The 19,623-nt window shown below is 35.7% G+C and overlaps 1 protein-coding gene across 1 annotated transcript in view; it reads left to right on the forward strand.

Annotated features, from left to right (window-relative positions):
- IRAG1 (inositol 1,4,5-triphosphate receptor associated 1) overlaps positions 1-19,623 on the forward strand; it is a 42,123-nt gene that overhangs the window by 2,494 nt on the left and 20,006 nt on the right. The window contains exons 2-9 of the mRNA XM_009635397.2: positions 3,868-3,968; positions 6,760-6,830; positions 12,604-12,777; positions 13,840-13,917; positions 14,348-14,397; positions 14,828-14,869; positions 16,020-16,613; positions 18,896-18,974. Of these exons, the coding sequence (XP_009633692.1) occupies positions 3,868-3,968; positions 6,760-6,830; positions 12,604-12,777; positions 13,840-13,917; positions 14,348-14,397; positions 14,828-14,869; positions 16,020-16,613; positions 18,896-18,974 (1,189 nt within the window). The remainder of the gene's footprint in view (positions 1-3,867; positions 3,969-6,759; positions 6,831-12,603; positions 12,778-13,839; positions 13,918-14,347; positions 14,398-14,827; positions 14,870-16,019; positions 16,614-18,895; positions 18,975-19,623) is intronic.

Consider the following 19,623-nt stretch of genomic DNA (forward strand, 5'->3'; position numbering starts at 1 on the left):
TTTCTGGCATACTGATTACTCCATCATTCAAGCTTCTGCATTTCTTTTTTTATTATTCTTATTTAAATTTGTATGTACTTTTATCAAATCACTGCATGTTATCTGTGTTGTTCTGAAGATGTCCCATGTATACTTTGTTCTCCTGTCTGTTTTGACTAGATGCAATTACAATTGAATTTCATTTCTTCATTTAAACATCTAAAATTAAGCTTACTTAAAACCGTATCTCACTCAAAAGGCTGCTGTCTGAGAGGCATAACTTTTCTGAGGCCTTTCTTGTGTCTGTTTCACTTCAAATTTGTTCTGAAATGCAGTCCAGACCATTAATGAATTGCTAAGAATACATCCAGGTGGCAGAGGATTTTTTTTTTTCCAATGCTTGAAAGAATTCAGGTGGTGTACAGTAAAGCTTTATCATCTGACTGTCCTGGCAGGGTAGCTCTTTTAGAAGCTGGGTCCCCCCACCCTTACTGTTCAAACCCATCCAAATTTGGCTGGATTATAAAAATTCTAAAAAAGCATTTTCTGTATGCTTAGTGAGGGCTTGGTAGAGCTTAATAGCCAGACTGTCTGCAGATCCTTATCCACCCTGAGTATCCCTAAGCCTCTTGGACCTTCTGTTACGGACTAAACTGCATGTGACATCCTCTCAGCCGTGCACAACCCTCCCTGAAAGAGCAGATGGCACATGATCATCCTTGTGCATCAGTTTCCACCAGAGCCATAGAGGTAGAGTCAGTTTTACCCTACATTTTTAGGGGAGGAGGACTTGGGACAAAAAGGAAGCAATGACTTGGTTGCAGGCAGTCACTGGTACTAGGAGATGAGGCAGCTGTTGGGAATAGCTGAAGAGCAGACTTGTCTGGAAGCTAACATGGAGAGGGCAGTTCCAGGCAGGCAATGGGAGAAGGGTGATGGAAAACTTCTGTATCGTCTTTGTGCAGATGTACAAGTGTGAGACAGCTTAAGCTTCCTGTTAAAACTTCTCTTCCGAGATCTGTATATAGCAGCCTGAGTACTCTTCAGAGTTTAAAGATTTCTTTTGATTCAAGCCAGCTGGCCCTGCAAAGAGCTTCATGCTCTAGCTCTTCCTTCCCTCTCCTGTACAAATGTACAATAGATTTGGACAATAGGAGGCATGAGTTTTCACCTGTGTAGAAGCTGATCTGCTATAGTTGCTGACCGAGATTAATGTATTCTGCCTGAACTGAACTGGCCTTGGCTGCAGCCTTTTTCTCTTCCTTGTCTTTTTTTCTTATCAGTGAGCTGTTTTTAGAGTCCTAAAATGGACTCAAGTGACTTTAAGGCTGATGTTACGTCATTCAAAAGATTTTGCTCTTTGGCAGTCATAAGATTAGTATAAACAATGTGTGTGTGTACTCAGCTGCTTTGCCCTACAAGCAGGGCAGTCACCTGCATTTTTGCAATTGACTTAGACAAAAATATATTGTTCCTTAGTAACATTTTCAAGGATACTATTAAAAATTGCTTTCAAACTATCATCATACAATGTCAATTGTGCGCTTGAATCACATAATATATCATGCCTTTACATTCTAACATTTCCAGTATTACAAGGACATTTTTCTTAAACTTAAATCTTCATATTACTTTCTTGGCATGTTTCCTATCCTGCTGTCCTGTGGCTGACAATGTGAACTTGCTGAGGAGCATCATTTGAGAATTATGAGTATAGAAATCTAGAGCTGCATGGAATGTATTTATATTAGAAAAAAAAATGCTATTTACAACTGAATCAAGAGTCCAGAATCAGATGTCCCATCCAATGCATATTTTATTGCCTTTGGGAGGAAGAAGGGTTATGCTATATACATTATTATTATACCATTTTCAAAATGCTTCTAGAGTTCTTTGAACTGATCAGAAAATACATTATTTCAACAAGAATAAAATGCAGCACTATGAGAGATGTTGAAAGGAGTTCTGTCTGATGGGTATTAGCAGTCATGTAACTGTTAGCTTTCTGGATGTATGCAATTCCATTGCAATTTATACGCTTGGCTACTTGTTCATTGTAACAAACCTTATGACTACGTTAATTTCTCCACATGACAGTAGATGACTGAAACAATTATTCACTGATGGGCTTTGCAAATAATTTAAATGATTGAATTTTCTCTGTTGGTAAATGCTGACTTGTTAAGCTGTGAGCTATTACATGCTTCATTCTGCAAATGCCTAAATTAGTGCTTTTATAACAGCTTTTTATTACGTGCCTGTTTAATGAATATTACTAAAATAAATGTTATTCTGAATTCATTACACTAATGTCAACCTCCAGTAGGTAAATATTCTTAAAAGGAGTAAGTAAAATTGACGGCAAAATTATGTTTATAACAGTTGAATGTAATTGGCTTTGTGCCATGGATAACAAACATGGTCTTTCAGAAAATTCAGAAGCATTGCTTCCTAGAGAGGTGGTTGATGCCCCAAGCCTGTCAGTGTTTAAGAGGCATTTGAACGATGCCCTCTAACTTTTGGTCAGCCCTGAAATGGTCAGACAGTTGGACTAGATCATTGTAGGTCCCTTCCAACTGAAAACATTCTATTATCTAATCCAATGCTAACTGAAATAAAAATTTCTTATGAAACTTTGGGATGTAGTTTCAAGAAAAATTTAGACTACAAATAACTAAATAAAATTAAATACTTGTACATACCAGTGCTTAGCAGAAGCAATTAGGATTTGAGAATTCACAAATTATTCCTTAAATTTTACAACTTGATTAATGACAGTCCCCTGCCACTTTTGGGAAGCTTTCCCTCCAGCTATGAATACTCACATTGCTATGATATGTTCTACTTATCTCATGATTGTACTTCAAAATAAAAATTGCAACTTCTAACGCGTGCCTACACTTTCTCCCCTCTGTATGATTTCATGTGAATCACTTTTTTCAACATCTTGACTGACTGTAAACACCAGATTGCTTGTAGCCTTTCAACAGTACAGGGGTTGGTTTGGTTTTTTGGTGGTTTTTTGGTTTTTTTTGGTTTTTGGGGTGTGTGTGTGTGTGTTGTGAATCTGAATGTAGTATCTGAGGTAGAAGTAATCATTTTTTTATTATGTATGAGAAATCCACAATTCTTTATTCCAACTTGATGCATCTCCATTTGGGATATCCCACAAGGAATAGATTCCTTCTCTTCGGCTGATTGGCATGTTACTACAGTTGTGGTGTGGGATTAAGTTCTCAGGGCAATTTTTCATATTTTTAAGGTGGCAAGCATACATTGATGTTCAGTGCCAGTTTCTTTTGTAACTTAAAAAATATATTATATTATATTAAATATTGCAATTATATAATTTTTTTTAAAAATTCCTATTAATGGGAAGGAAAACCAAGTCTATTTTCTGACGTTTGGGTAGCATGTGTACACTTAATAATGCATTTATTCAAGCTTCCATTGCACACTAGTACCATTTTGAGGTTTTGTGTGTACCTAATTTAGTCCTGATATATGTAGCTGCTTTTTGTTCTTGCATTCACTTAAGTGTTGTATATGTATGTCAGTAGAGGAATGGTTTGCTGTGTGAAAAATTGGTTTGTCTACCATTTTAAAGCTTTGTCATGAGTTCCATGCTTACTGAATTTAACTTGCACCCATTAAAAATTTGTCAAGAAAACAGATATTTCAGGTCTCCATCATCTCTTTTTAGCAATTTAAATATAGGCCTCTAATTCACATTTGTGTTATCAAATAAAAGCTAATTCTCACTTAGTTCAGTCATTTTCTCTTTTAGCTAAATTGAGCAAAACACATTATTTTCCATATAGAGAATCAGTATTTAGTGTTTTGAATTTCTGTTCAACTACATTCTTATATTTGTCACAAACCATTCAGGATACTACTGTTGAAGGGACAACATGCAGTACACCTTCTATTCTTCTTCCAGAGAATGCTGTTACGCCAGAGTTAGAAATTGATAGAAATCTCGTTAACAGGTACTATATAATACATTACCAATCTATGCATAAGTTGTACAGTAATTCTTGGACCTGTGTTCCTAAAATATTGCTTTGAAATGTATACTATATTAAAATTATTGCTGTATGTCTATTTGTAATTTGATCATACTGTCTTTGCATTTTGATGACTTTTTAGATGCAGGGAAGGGGGGGAGGGGCACAGGAATATTAACTGATACTAAAAAAAATAGTTTCATATAATACTAAGCGTGCCGACCTGACTCAGCATACTTCAAATTTACATGAACTTTCTTATATTTCAGAATAGCATCATTTGAAACTAAAACAAAAATGTGAATTACTTTTGCATAATTTGGACTAAAAGCTGTAACTTTTGAAGCCCATCCTTTTGCTAGCAAATAAAATATGGCCTGGTAAGGAAAACATGACTTGGTCAAATCCTTTTATAGACATCTAGTGATGTGCATGTGTGCACTACAATCCTACACCTACTAGAAGGATGACTGACAATTGGGTTCCTTATCTTCTGTGCATGGCAATGCACAATATTATCTTTCTGTCCAAATTTTAACCTTTACTTAGACCCAGTCAATGAGCAACTGAGACTAAAAAAAGTATAATTGAGCATTTCTGGGTTCCCTGAAGTATTCCCCCTCCCAGAAATTTTTCAGTTTGGTAGCTGAATACCTAATTCTGGTCTAGTAATTACAGATGTACGCCAGTGGTGCTGCCTTTTAATCATATAAATATTTCCACTGAACCAATAAGAAATTTGTAGACTGTTGTAGAGTTAGGAAATTAATCCTTCTAAGATTTAAAAAAAAAAAAATTACTGTTTTTTAAATACTAAAGACGTAATTTCCTCAATGTATGCTCAGACATCAGTGTTGACTCTCACAAATAATAGGTGTGTCTTATGTATAAACCCTGTGTTCTGTTCCCTTCTTGAATTACAAAACTAGCTATATTACCATTTTATTACAATATTCTCAGTATCATGCCGAAACATAGACATTGTAGCAATAGTATTTGCAATATGTTATAATCTTTTTGACTACTGAAAGGAAAATGCAGTAACAAACTATGTTGTTCTTAAAAACAATCTGTTTGCATGATCCTTAAATTACTACAATGTGTTTTAATGAAGAAGGAAGCTTTTGGCAAAAGATGGACTTGCAATGTATGACAGTTTATATAATAAGGCTTATTTGTGAGGGCAGAAAATTTCCAAAGAAGGCTTGTGATCATAAAAATACTTTGCAATTTTTACTAATAGGTTTTGCAAGTATTTTATTTACTTTTTATACTTAGCATTTTATAGACCTGCTGAAAATGCTTCTTATTGTCTTTTGAGAGGTTTAGCATAATATATATATTTTTCAGAATAAATCTACCTTCCAGTCTTATGTATATTGTCTTGGTATTGACTTAAAGCACATACTGTTTTATATAACTTAAGGTGTTGCTGGTGAAGCTACAGTTATTGTATATTTCTTCTTTTCTTACAAAAGTTGTTGGTAGTCTGGCATTGCGGGCTAGCTCTGTTTCATAAGACAATATTCTGAGATATTAGAATATCATTATATTATTAGTCAGCATCTTTAAAATTTTCTTCTAAAGCCAATTAAGATATGCTCATTCTTTTAAAATCCTGAATTTGACAGCATTGGAAATTGAGGTTTTTTCTATCTAAAACAACAGATGCAGCAAGTGTAGGCTGCTTCTCCAGCTCTCTTCTTTCCTCTCCTCCCTTGTATTTGTTCAGTCCTCCTTACTGTTTCAGTGAAGCTGCAAAAGAAATTTCTGTATCATCTGGAAACTGGGATAGGACCACATTCCTGACCTTGTGAAATAAAATACATATCTGTTGAAAATCCAAGTAGGTAATGTTTCTAAGATAGACACTGGGCAACTTAAATGTCTAGCTCGAATACTATAGTACAGTGAGTTTTGAAACAGATGTTTTGGCCCATTCAGGTAGACATAGGAAAAATACCATCTTGAGGTTAAAGATATGTGAAAGTAAGCTGTTGGATGGAAATAATAACCCTGCTTGAAAACTTCAATTCAATTCTGAGTTGAATTAAGGTTATTCTTGGTCTTCTGATAAAGCATACTTCTTGACCTGGAATTTTTAATTTATTGATCTGCCATTAGACTTAAAATATTGGGGGGGGGAGGAGCGGGGGGGAAACAATCTAAGTATTGATCATAAGTCTGTACTATAATTTGCTTGTATTTTTAAAGATTATTTAAGAGGCAGAATTATAATGCAGACATTTAAATGCAGCATTATTTTCTGGACCAGCATTTAATTTGAGCCATTTCACCTGGTTTTCATCTAGAAAATTCCCGTATTGCTATATAGTTGTGCAAATGGGAGAGCCTAAGAAATTACTTCAGTCATAAAACTTAGTTTAGGAAGCATGAACAGTTTATGAAGACTACATTATTTTATTTTTTTTGCTATGTACCATATTTACATGAGTTTTAAGACATGATAATGAACTAAAGAAAGGTGGTTTATCTGAGAAATCACAAGTTCACAGTGTATGAGGTTATCAGCAAATGTCAGAACTCCTTTGTGAAAGCTATTTCTGTAATCTTCCTTCTTTCTGCAATCTTCCTCCATTTTCCAGTTTGGAGATGAGAGGAATTACAGTAAAACCTTTTTGTTTTCATTATTTTTAATCAAAGAAAAGTGCTTTCTTCTTAATGTTAAATTTTTATAAAGAAGTAGAACTTTTTTCTTTTTTTTTTTGGTGGCATACTCCCATAATTTTTGCTTTTTCTTTTTTCTCTCTAGGCCTCGTAGTCCTCACAGGAGACACTCTAACCGTTCCACTAGGAATCCAACAAATTCATTGACTTCTGTTGGTAAGAAGTGATTATTTATTTAAGCTAGGATGTTTTCTCAGAAAGACCTCAATATAGAGTGTTGAATTGTGATCATGAGTTTATGATCGTAAGTGGATTGCATGCAGTCAGATCCAGGGAAATATGCATACTGTTAGTTTCATAAAGTTATTAGATTAGCGTGTTAGTGTAACATTTTTAGAAGGCTGGAGATATACATGCTTAAAATTCTTGTTGTATGCAAAATATTGTTCAGTAATACTGGTTTTGTTACTTTTGAACAGCTGGCATTTTTTTAGCAGGGACTTAACAGATGCTTAAGTCTCAAGTTATTTAGTTTGGCTATCATATCAGATTAAACTTGAAATGAAAACAAGCTATCCAGGGGAATATCTTCATCATTTCTTCACTTTATAATGAGTCTCTTACTACAGAATTAGTTCTATTAGTTTTTCAGTAGCTACCAGTGGAGTAAATTGTTATTCAAATGGACTAATCGTATGGATGCAGATTTGTGAGTGCAACAAACTGAGATAAACGCTCATCCTGCTAAGTCAGTGGGAAAACTCCCTTCAGTTCTTAGTCTTGGTATGTCTGCATTTGGACTGTTACTTTTCTCCATTTAAAAGTAAAAGTTGAACAGAGGTGATAGTGTTTATTCTATAACATGTAAAGGCTGAAGGAATAAGCATATGAGACCTACCAAAATGGGGGGAATCAGAAATATTGAATAATTTTTTAAAATTATTATCTTTACAACAACATTACTTTCTCCCAGATATTAATTTAATTTCAGGCAATTATTACTGCCTTATGCTGTGCATGAAAACAGTTTTCTGTAAAATCATGGACTTGAGAGATCATTGCAAACCTTAAAAAAAATACTGCCTTTGTGGCAGACTTAAAACCAAGTTTATCAGGTGACTATTCCAATACTCCCAGAGGCTTTTCAAGGGAAGCACCCTTTCTACTGTTACTAAGGAACCTAGTTCTTGGGCATCTTGAAACAGATGCATCTGTATCTTTTTTTGTTTTTTTTTTTTTTCATTACTAAAGCCCCAGCAACCATCAGAGCCCTGCTACCTCTCTGATATTCAAAATATTAATAATAAAAATTCTGTTTTGTCAACTCAGATGGCTTTTAATAACTGATATTCTATTAGGACTCTGATTAATTAGTCTTATTTATGTGTTTTTTATTAAGAAACTCAGATGTGTGGAGTTGTTATTGATCAATATATTGAACATAGGCATGGGGGTTCGTGGAGAATTTCTGAATTTTCCAATAGCAAAGGGATTCCTGGAAGTCTCAGCAATTATTTCTTATAAGAAACATTGATCTGCTGATGACAGCAGAACATGCATCCCTAGAGTTGAAAAATGGCTACAGCTAAGACTACTTTCCCTAAATTATAGGTATGTTTCTACTTTCTCTTATATAGGATGTATTGCACAAAGGAAAAAATTAATTGGTACCTCTGAAAGTAACCCAAACTCCCACTGCTAATAAGAGTTTATATACCTTATTTTTTTTCTTTCTTGTGGTCAAAACAGAAAGGCCAGAACCCTTTCCAGCAGAATTTAATGTATTATTACACATTTTATTTCCCTTTTTGTGGATTTATGAGGGTTAGTTGGCTGGAATTAATTCCATATTTGTGACATGACAAGAATACAAGAATAATTTCAACACATGGGATCCTGGGCTAGTTTCACAGAAATAGAGAACTGGAGATTTGTAAATTTAGCAGAATGTCATCAGCATTGCCTTTTTCTTAATAAGATAATAAAATATTTTATTGAAGTAGTATTCCCACTTTTGTACTAGTTATCTTCTCAGCCATGCAGAGAGAAGGTGCTAACTATTTGTATCAATAACAGTCAGAATTAATCCTTACTAGTTCGTGATTCTGATGCTTTCATAACTGGATACTCAGTTGCATAATTGTGCCTATAAAAATGTAGTTGAGAGAAAGTCCACTGAAAGATTGTTACAAGGCTTCAAAGAGTTGTGACTTCTCATGAATTTGCTTCAGTTTTGCGACTGGTCCTTTAAATTCATGAGTAAAATGTGGGTTTTGGCTGCTTGCCAAACAGAAACTTCCTTTATATGTCCTATAGAACTAAGACAGAGAGAAGATCCATGTAACTCAGCTCAGATCCACTTAAGGGAACTTGGAACATGTAAAATCTATCCTCCATGCCAGCAATTGATGTTAGAGGTAACTAATCTTGTGGAAACAAAATAAACTTATGGAACTATACTTATAGAAATCAGGCTTATACAAAAGAATAATTACCCCTCCATATTCAGAGATACAGCAGGAAGAGCTGCTTCCCCTCTCCCCCCCAAATCTGGTATCCAAGTTAGGTCTTTATGATCTGGGTGGGTGGACAACTGGACAGGTAAAATATTGGTTGGATACTTTGTCTCTGAGGGTAGTGACTGGTTGGTTGGTCATATGGTCCCTGGATGTTAACAAAGGGAGAGTGTTCTCTGAAAGGAACAAACCTTTCCAATGTCATTCTGCTGAAGACAGAGCTTTGTGTCAAGCCTGCTTTCTGTTCCAGCTGCTGTGGCTGGCCTTTGGCTGTGTCTTGGAACCCACTCAAGAAAATGAGTTGTGCTTTTTATCTTTATCAATGACCTGGAGGAGAATGGAGTGCACTCTCACCAAATTAGCAGATGAAATAAAATTGGGGGACATTAATTAATTATAGGCTTGAGGACAGTGCTGCAATTCAGAGAGACCTAGACAGGTTAGAGGAATGAGCCAGTAGGAACCTTATGAAATACAGCAAAGATAAACTCAGAGTCCTACATCTGGGAAGGAATAACCCCTTGCAGTAGTTACAGGCTGTGAGCTGGTTAGCTGGAAAACTGCTCTGCTGAGAAAGGCCTGGAGGCCTTGGTAGGCAGCAGGCTGAACATGAACCAGCAGTACACCCTTGCAGCAAAGAGGGCTAACAGTGTAATGGACTGTACTAATACAAGCTTAGGCAGTAGATCAAGGGAAGTGTTCATTCTCTTTTACTTAGCACTTACTAGACTGCATTTAGAAAACTGCATCTGGTTTTGGACCTCCGGTAAAAGAGTGTTGATAAAAAGATGGTCCAGGGGCTGAAACACTGGCCCTGTAAGGGAAGGCTGAAGGAGCTGGCCTAACTTAGCCTGGAGAAGAGGTGGCTTTAGGGGAAACCTAATACAGCCTTTCAATACCAATGGGAAGATTATAAAGAAAATGGATCCACACTCATGGCAGGAGGACAAGAGGCAATGGACGTAAGTTGAAACAAGGGAGGATTTTAAGTGGGTGTAAAGAATTTTTCACACACTATAGAGTCAAGCATTAGAACAATCTGACCAAAAAGGTTTTGCATCTCTATCCTTAGAGGTTTTTCAAGACCAGATAGTCTTGAAAGACCAACAACCTGGCCTGATTTCATCATTTATTCCGGTTTGAACAGGTTGGATGAGATAACCTCCAATAGTCCTTTCCAACCTGAATTACTCTATGATTCTAAGATGTTGCTTTTCTAAGTTAGGTATTTTCTAATTAAACCTGTTACAAAATGTGTCCTGTTGTCAGTCTGACTTGCCTGAAAGAAATATAATTGCATGGGCATGTACAAAATCATAAACTTCTATATCCGAAATAATCAAGTAATTCTTTGAACACTTGCCCTTTGTAAGCAGGTGAGATGGGACACAGCAGGAGAAACTAAAGGGAATTCATGGGGAAAGAGGAAAAGAGGAAATGGCAGCAAAGGGGAAGGCAAATGGAAATGGTTAAGAGGCAGAAGGCAAGGCAAATATAAAAAGGCAAAGATGTTGCATGTACTGAGGAAAACTTATCTGCTCAAGGAAGGTAGAAATTACAATGCCTTGCTGCTCTCCCCTTTTTCTGGCCCAAGGGAATTGCCATGGGAGGTTGTTCTCTCAAACTTTCAACACACAAATCTTTGTGTAAAACAAACCAGATATTTCATTAAAAATAGATTGCTTTAAGAATATCCAATCTGTGGGCATGCTTTTTGACAGCCTTGAAATTGAACTGAATTTATGGAAATTAAAAACAAAACACACACACACACACACCCCAAATAACAAAGAAAAATCCAAAATCCAAACAACCAACCCACAAACCAAACGCCCACAAACCCTTGAGTTTTTGCTGCTTACTTATGTCCTTAACTTTTCTGAAGACTGATTGTTCTGTAATGGTTCTTGTCAAATATAAAAATATTTTTCTCATATTACCTGATGAATTCCCTCCCCCTCACCCAGGCTGTTCTTAAGTTTTTCATATTGCAAACCAGTGTCATAAATTCCCTCTTTCCTAATAGAAGCATCAAGCTGGGGAGACAGTCAGTCACAGCTGATGTTTCTTAGAACACGTTTTATTCACTAAGCTGTTTTTAATGTGATCAAGTTGTTATTAATACCAGACAACTCTTCACACAACACAGTCACTTGTTCACTCATATTGTTAGTTCACTCACACAGTCACAGATTTTCTCATGGTTACCTGAGAATACATGTCTGACTTGCAGTCTGTTGTTGATGCTATTGTGTGCCAGTGGCCTTGTACAGATTGAGCAGACTCTTGGTGATCTATTTGTCAGTTCTTGCAGATCCAACAAGTTTACTAGTCTGTAGAGTTTATCAGCTCATGACAAATTTGCACACGCTACCTTGTCAGCATGTATGTTTCCTTTCTTTGGCCTCTTGTTTTCCGGTAACTGTTTCTCCATATAAGCCTAGATGCTTATAGAAGCCGTTAATACCAACTCACACAGAAAAGGCCTTTCCAACAACAGGTTACATTCTTTGCTTAATCATAGCCTGGAGAATTGTGAAAATTAGTGCTCAAAGTTTAGTGGGTTTGACCAGTTTAGAAGCCAGGGATTGATGGATTCTTTCTGCAACTAATTACATTGTTTAGAAAACAACGCATTAATCTAAAGGTCTAAGTGTAAGGCAGAGGCTTTCAGTTTGTGGTCCATGCATTCTCCTGGGTCACATATCTAACATAGCAACATAAGTGGGCATGAGGGAAAGCAATCTCTAACAATGCCTTCTTTAACCAGCGGATATTCTAATGGGATTTGCTATTCCTTTGGAAAATCCTTGCAGGTCCACCACATGGTAGAGATTGATTTGCTTTTTGAAATAGCTTTATAATTCTCAGGCTTTAACTAATTCGCAGGTTTTAACTATTCAACTACTTCTGCCTACAGCTTTGACAGATTGAGCTTTATTGTTGCTTCTGCGTTTGTGGGAAAAGTTCTTCTATCTGTATAGAATAAAATCTTTATACTTCTAAATTCTGCATTTATAGATTATTTGATGGAATCACCTATGTGTTAAAAGTAGTGTGCAGAAATCTTTGCCAGGTGAGTTTGTGGGTCCTTGGCCTTGAAGAACTGGACTTAAAAAAATCTATAGAAAAACTGGGTCTACAACAGAAATGCGTGACTGCTGGTTGAGATGAGTCTAATGACAGTTTTACTGATAAATTAGAAAAACTGTACTGGGGACACAGCCGGAAAAGCCAGTTTCACATATCAGAACATCTTTGATCATAGTGACTTAATCTTAGTGGGTTATCTGTGTTTTTGAGGACTTGCTCTAAACTTGAGAATATAACATTACAAATGAGCAGACATTAATGTTTGTTAAATGCAAGCTCAAAACTAAATTTAAATATATGTTTTCTATCTGTTACTCTGAAATGCCAGAACATATCTGGAAATACGAAGTACAGCTGTAATTGTGATGTTTTCTACTCAGACAACAGTGGTCATGTGATTGATCTGATAAATGATCAGCTACCAGATGTCAAAATATCAGAGGAAGACAAAAAGAAGAACCTTGAATTACTAGAAGAAGCAAAGAAAGTGAGTGAGAGGTTTCTAATGCGCAGAGGCAGAAAGTCAAGAAGCAGCCTTCCAGAGTCACCCACAGGTAGGTGCAGATTCTGAAAACAAGATTTTATTTTCTACTTCAAAGATCTGCAAAGGCACAAATAAGCATCTACTGTAATGCATACATTGCTACATACGCCTCGTTAATTTGAAGGTCAGAATCCCTCTTCCCCTCCTCACAATTCCATATAAACCAGAAATGACCAATCTCTATATTCAGATGTTACAGTGGAAGATGGTGTAAAGTTTTTAAGTGCCTGAATGACATGCTGCAAACACTGTAACAGGAAAGCATGAAGTATTTCTACTGGAATCAAAAACATGGTCACAAATTTTGGTTTGTGAAGGTTTTCTTCCTCAAGTTCCTGTTGTACATAAAACTGAATTTTAAAGGCAAGATTCATACTGCTGAAAAAACATTCTCCCCAGACATAATTACACAGGCTTTTATTCTGTGTAATTCTCTGTATTCTCTTGTTTTAATCATAAACTAAACACACCAGGTTCTCCTTTAAAAAACAGCAGAATAAAATGTTTTGTTCTAGAATGTCAGTTGCAATTACTTTTTTCCCCTCATAGGAAGTGTTTGAAAACTATGCCATGGAAAAATGCCATTTTATTGTGAAGTAGGACTTTCATTTAGCTTTGAAATGCCAATTCAAAACTAAGTTCTATCTTAAAATTGGCTTGATACTTTCTGGAGGGGAAAAAAACCCTATACTTAAAATCAAAGTTTCCTTTTCTTTTTTTTTTCTTCCTAAATTCCTTGTGAATCCTTCTATTGTGTCTACTTTTCTGCAGCGCTTACAGTATCAGAAAACTGAGGAGAATAAGGATTCAGTGTATCAACAGAATTGTATTTGTTTATGGCAGGTATACGAGATAAAACCTACTCTAAGTTCCTAATTGCCAAGTAGAACTTGGCAATTAAAATGACTTGTCAGGTTCTGGACAAACACATGACTGACTGAGATTCATGTTTTCATCTTATATGAATATTAAAAGTTCAGAAGCTACAGGCCTAGAAAGTAAAATTACCTTTTTTTTTTTTTTTTTTTTCCCCCCTGTTTGTTTTTTTTTCCCCCCTTTGGTTTTAATGAAGCAGTTTCCCCTACGCTTAGTCCTAAAGTTTCACCAGTAGCATCTCGGAGCAACTCTCTCACTCTTCCAGTTCCATCAGGTAAAACAATCTATGCAAGTTCAAACTTTAAGTTATAAAAGCTCACCAAAAGTATATTTTTTTAATACTTCTTGAGGAGAAGTAAAAATCTGTAATTCAAACATCTCCTCCTGAATATGCCAAAGCTCATGAATGCCTACATATTGTTACATATATAGGGGATTGTATTATATTTTTATTTCTGTGGTGCTGCTAGGTTACATGTTCTATTTTTTTTATTCTTTTCAATAATGGAGTTCTGAGAAGCTTTAATGATATTTCACTTACTGTACTTTATTTTTTTTCCTTTTTGAATATTATTTTCCACATTTACTTTTTGTTCTTAATATATTGCATGGAAGTGTGCATGTATGTGTTTGCTAATGCCATAGTAGTAAAAACTGTGAGCAAAACATCAGGATATGCCCTTATTATGTGTGTGTCTTTCCAGGGTCTGATGCATGCACAAGCACTAGTGTTGAGTCAGTATCTCCAGGGCAGGTAAGAAAATGCTGAATAGTCTGTACAGTAACCTGGTTATTGCAGTACTATATTACACTACGCTGTCCTGTTAGTCTCTGAGGAAAATGGGATGTTTTGAATACCGTTTTATATACCGAGATTGGATTATTGGTATGTTTTTTCTGCAGAGTGAGGGACTAGTAAGTGTTTACTCTGAAGACAATAATCCATGAGATAACAAGCACTGAAGGATCATAGAGATCTGTTAAGTGTAGGAAATGGAAAAAGATTTAATATAATCCTAATCTATGGAAAAACTAATCCCCAAAATTAGTTCATGAATAAATTTGACAAGCACTGTAAAAATTAAGAGGTTCAAATTTCATCTGTTAATATCTATATCTAACATCTGCAGTATAGATGTGAAAGATAACCTTGTAAGGCAACTTTTTTCTTCCTTTTTTGCTAGAATAACAGAACTGTGAAAGAGGATGACAGGCAAACCGCAGATGTAAGTGTTTCACATTGTGTTGAACAAAACCTGCCTGTTTGTCTTAGCACATATGACTGTTATTTATGTGAGTAAAAAGGCTAAAATACTGTTCACTGAGTAAAAAGGCAAATGATACTGATCTAAGAAATTGTGAAGCACCTGCAAATGTAGTTGAGGACAGTGGGCTTACAGCTAGCCTTTACATCCTGTCATGCACCCTGCTCTAGCTCAATTAAAATTAATATACTAAATATATTTAGAAGTAAAGTAAAAACATCTACCATAGTCACTTTAGTGTATGCTGGTGGTTTAGACAGACATCCTCTTCCAGACTCTTTTGGTTCAGTGGAAGGGGATACTGTACCTCATGTTCTGCACCACTGATGGGATGTTACTGCTCCACACAACTATTGGTGGAGCAGTTTATATGAATGCTTCCTAATTAGTTTTTGGTAATATCAGATGGCTCTTTAAAGAGATTTTGCTGTGAGTGGATTAGGCAATACTTACAAAAAACAGTATGGCAGCAGAATTTTTGAGCAGTAAATATAAAGGAGCGGTGTAGTATCATATTTAAGGCAGAGCCCACAGTTGGATTGTATGTTGGTTGCCTTAAATTGCTGACACAGGTGCCCTTAGACAAAATGCATATTCTGTACCAAAGTAGCCAAGGTATAGGCAATCACTCTTTTGCAGTTCTCCTGTACAGATTGAAGCCAAATTATAATCTATGGTACTGCACACAAAGAAGAGAGAAATTACAGTGTGTGCTTTAATTTAGTGTACAAGCCCATGCTTTTTTCCATTGGGAGGTGAGACACTAACGGAAAACAATCAAAAGAAAGTAACAGTGCTATAGGATACAGGGTTAAAGGCATGTACTCAGACAAACCTTACATTAAGATGATGAGAAACATGGCTATATGAGGACAGCTATAATAGACTCTGGAATGGGAGGAGGTTATCTCAAAAGTTCAGAGAAGACATTCCCAGTTCACTGTTCTTTCAAGTGCCTTTTGAAAATTATTTCTCTTGACAACAGCATGTGTTTAAAAGCAAATGTCCCTGAAAAGGAAATGGCTTTTTACAGTGAAAATCTGTCCTTGGGCAGAGGAAAAGAGAAATCTGCATTTGTTTATCTGTTTTATGTGTGTCCCTCTACTTTCAGAATGCTGCAAAAGGATTAATTGATCGAAGGCAGAATGATCAAAGGAAGATTTCTCAGGGAAGGTTGGTTCCTCGTTCTGCTGGTTTTGAAAACTCCAAAGAGAAGCTCTCAGAACAAAAAGAAAACTTTGATCCACGTAAACATATGGATACTTTACCTAAATGCTCTCCTTCAAGTGGTGATGGTGGCAGAATGTCTCTTAATACTTGCATGAACGTTTGTGAAAATGAACTTGGAAAATCAATATTCAAGAAAGCAAAAGAAAATGATGTTCCTTTAAGAATCCATCTGCCAGGACCAGGAATAGGAAATATAGACTCAAAGCTAAAAATTCCCATTCCAGAAATGAGGGACCATAAAGTTTCCTGTAAACCAGAATTTAAACTGTGTGGACTACGTCCTCCTCTACTACGGGCTGTATCATGGGATAGCTCAGAGCCTGGACAGAAAGATAAAACACCTTTAAAATTACCCTCTGAGGAAGAGAAAAGCTTTGTTGTTGATAACAAATCCAGCAATCAATTAAAAGCATTCAAAGACCTTCAAATCCAAGTTCAACCTGTTCGAATGCAGAAATTGACAAAGCTCAGAGAGGTGAGTCCTTGTCATCAGTTGTATCCTGTTTTAAAGTTACTTTCATATCTTACTAAACTTTCAACTTGCTTAGCATTATTTTTATCGTTGCAAGAAACATAGAGTAATATAATGGGAAACAGTTTCAGCAAAATCAATACAGAATTGTATCATGTTTTCCCTTTGCAACTTTAGTAAATTGTGATCTGTAACTAAATCCCATGGAATTATTCTGTTTCTTGGTTCTCTTCAAACCTACATCAACTGCACTTTGGTCTCTTCAATACAAACATATGCATGTGCATATGGTCTTGCACATGCAGGTTTTGGCCCCCAGAAAAAAATTGTAATACTGGTGTGAAGAAAGTACTAATTGGTTTTATTGTGACAGAAAATGTAGTCTCATTTTTGCACCATTTACATGACCTATAGACAGCAAGCAGTTGATTAATGATCATGGCATTTTAAAAATGTACTTGGGACTAAAATGATCTGTTTTGATTTCTAAAGAGAATTTTAGATCTAAAGAATCTTTCCTTCCTCAGGATGTAACAACATTCTCTTTAAAACGGGTCAGTTGTGTTATTTTACTTCCTTTGCTTCCCTGTGCTATGCTTTTTCTGCTCCTTCAGAATTGCCCTCAGATCCACAGGTTGTCACAATATATTGACTAATTGGCTGATTTCTGTATGAGTGGGCTGAGACCTGTATATAAGCAGAAATCTTTAACTGAAGTTTGGAGACAGCTACTATATTCTTGTTTGAGGGCTTAAAAGCCTCTGCATGTCATATACTATTTGTAAACTTTCTTTGGACTGAAAAATTACTTTTACTTTGTTTAGCTGAGTGGTTTTGAGTCCTGTATTGGTTGGTATTTCATTCTCCCTTCTAAGGGCAGTAGTCCTGTCATTCAAGAATACTAGCCTTTGCAATAACATTACATTTGCAAGATTTCAGGGGACAGGAAATTGGTTTGGTATGACTTTTGCTTACTGAACAGTCTCAGAAAATGTCTTGAAGGGTCCAGAGTTTTAAGACTGGGTATCTCTGAGAGGAAGGGCAGGTAGAAGATGGCCAGACTTACAGTTCTAACATGGTGCAAATGTGTCAGCTACTTGAAGGATAGACTTGAACTACAAAATCTATAAACTAGTCCATTGTTAAATGATTTAACAAATTAAGAATTGGACCCTAAGAATTAACCAGTGTATTGAAAAAAGTAAAAATGTCATGAAATGATAAACCACCATCATAAAGCAACTACCATGTGTGCATAGCAAAAATGACCTTTGAAAGAAAAAGAAAAAAAATGTAGTAGTTACTTTCCTTAACAGCCTATTAAGAGTGTTTTCTTTGACCTCCAGTGGTTAATATTTTAAGTTGAACACAGGGCTGACAGGTGAGGACCTCAAATTCTGCGCTTTGGTTATTTCATTCCCATTGTATTGCTTGAGAATGGCAGCTTAGTTATTCATCTTTTCCTGTTTGTATAACACACATATTCTTAGCATATATGTACTGGAAGTTTTGATTAGACACTTGAGCCATATAAGTTTTGAAGTCATAGAAGTTGTTAGGCACAAATAGTAGTTAGAGTCAGAAAATTAATCCAACATGATATATAATTCCAGTTAGAACTCTGTCTCCAGTAGGAATTGTCTACTTATAAACAAAATCTGGTGTTTGTGAATTTTAAACGTATTTGAGAATATGAAAGTAGAAAATGAGGAGATGATAGAAGGAGAAATAAGATAACAAGGTTTAATCCCTGAGTACGTTCTTCTCTACCTGTAAGTAATAGGGGCAGAGTACAGTAACAGTGAGGTATTAACTTGCAGCTGTAGCATGCGAAGCTTCAGTGTGAATAAAGCCTAGTGAATAAGTCAAAGTGGTAAAGTTTCATATATCTGATTTTCTGAATTTTCACTCATTTCTGAGATATTTACTTATTATTGTGACTGTATCCAAAATTGCTTTTTTCACTCTCATTTACTAAAACTCTCATTTACCAGAACTCAATTTTTTTACTTGAGTAACAGGCACATATTGTATATCTCTGTTTGCTAGACCAGGAATTTTTCTAAATAATGCATGTATGAAATTAGAAATATGTAATATTTAAGAGTGTGTGTGTGAATGTACATGTATCCATGCAATATAGCATCTGGCTTTAACTTAATATAAATATCACCATTATGTTTATTAACTAAAGTGAATGTTATATTTAGTGTTCACATGGCAGGGATATTTTAGTTGAGATTTCTAGTTAAGTTACTTAGAAATGTTACTGTTTTTCTTAACAGGAGCATATTTTGATGAGAAATCAAAATTTAGTTGGACTTAAACTTCCTGAACTTAGTGAAGCAGCTGAACAAGAAAAAGGTACAGTGTCATAAAAGCTGGAAGGATTGTTTGTTATAAACTGAGTTTTGTAATTGACTAATATGGAGGGGGAAAAAAAGCCTTTCTTCAATTGCAATAATAGTTGTAATAGTTGTAATGGAGCAGTCATGGAGGAGGGTAGTAAACAGTGAATAATAAGAAGAGAAGAGAATAATTGAAGTACCTAAAATTCTTGATGGTCTGAGCTAAGATGATACTGTAGGTATTATTGCAACCAAATGAAAAGATGCATACCTGGAACAGAGTCTAGCTCATACTTAACAGATGGAGGGCTGTCTCAAGTTTCAGTTAGTTTCTGAAAAAAAGTTTCAGCAGTAATGGATCGAATGGGCGTGACCCCTGCAAACTATTGTGGCCATAAGGATGAATTTGATCCTTGAAAGTATGAATAAGAGGTGGAATGCTTTATTCCTGCTTTTTTATTTTAGTATATGTGTGACAAATATTGGAATGGCATGTTCACTTCTGGTCCACAGCTCTATATCAATGTGGATAAGAGTAAGGCCAGAGAAGAGACATAAATATGATTGAAAGATTGGAAAAATATGCCTTACGGTAAGGGGGGGTGGGGTGGGTGTTTAGCTCAATTTGTATGATTTTTAATAAGAAAAAGGCTTAAAACTCTACA

The sequence above is a fragment of the Egretta garzetta genome, unplaced genomic scaffold (assembly GCF_000687185.1).
Source record: "Egretta garzetta isolate BGI_Z169 unplaced genomic scaffold, ASM68718v1 scaffold133, whole genome shotgun sequence".
Taxonomy (NCBI): Eukaryota; Metazoa; Chordata; class Aves; order Pelecaniformes; family Ardeidae; genus Egretta; species Egretta garzetta.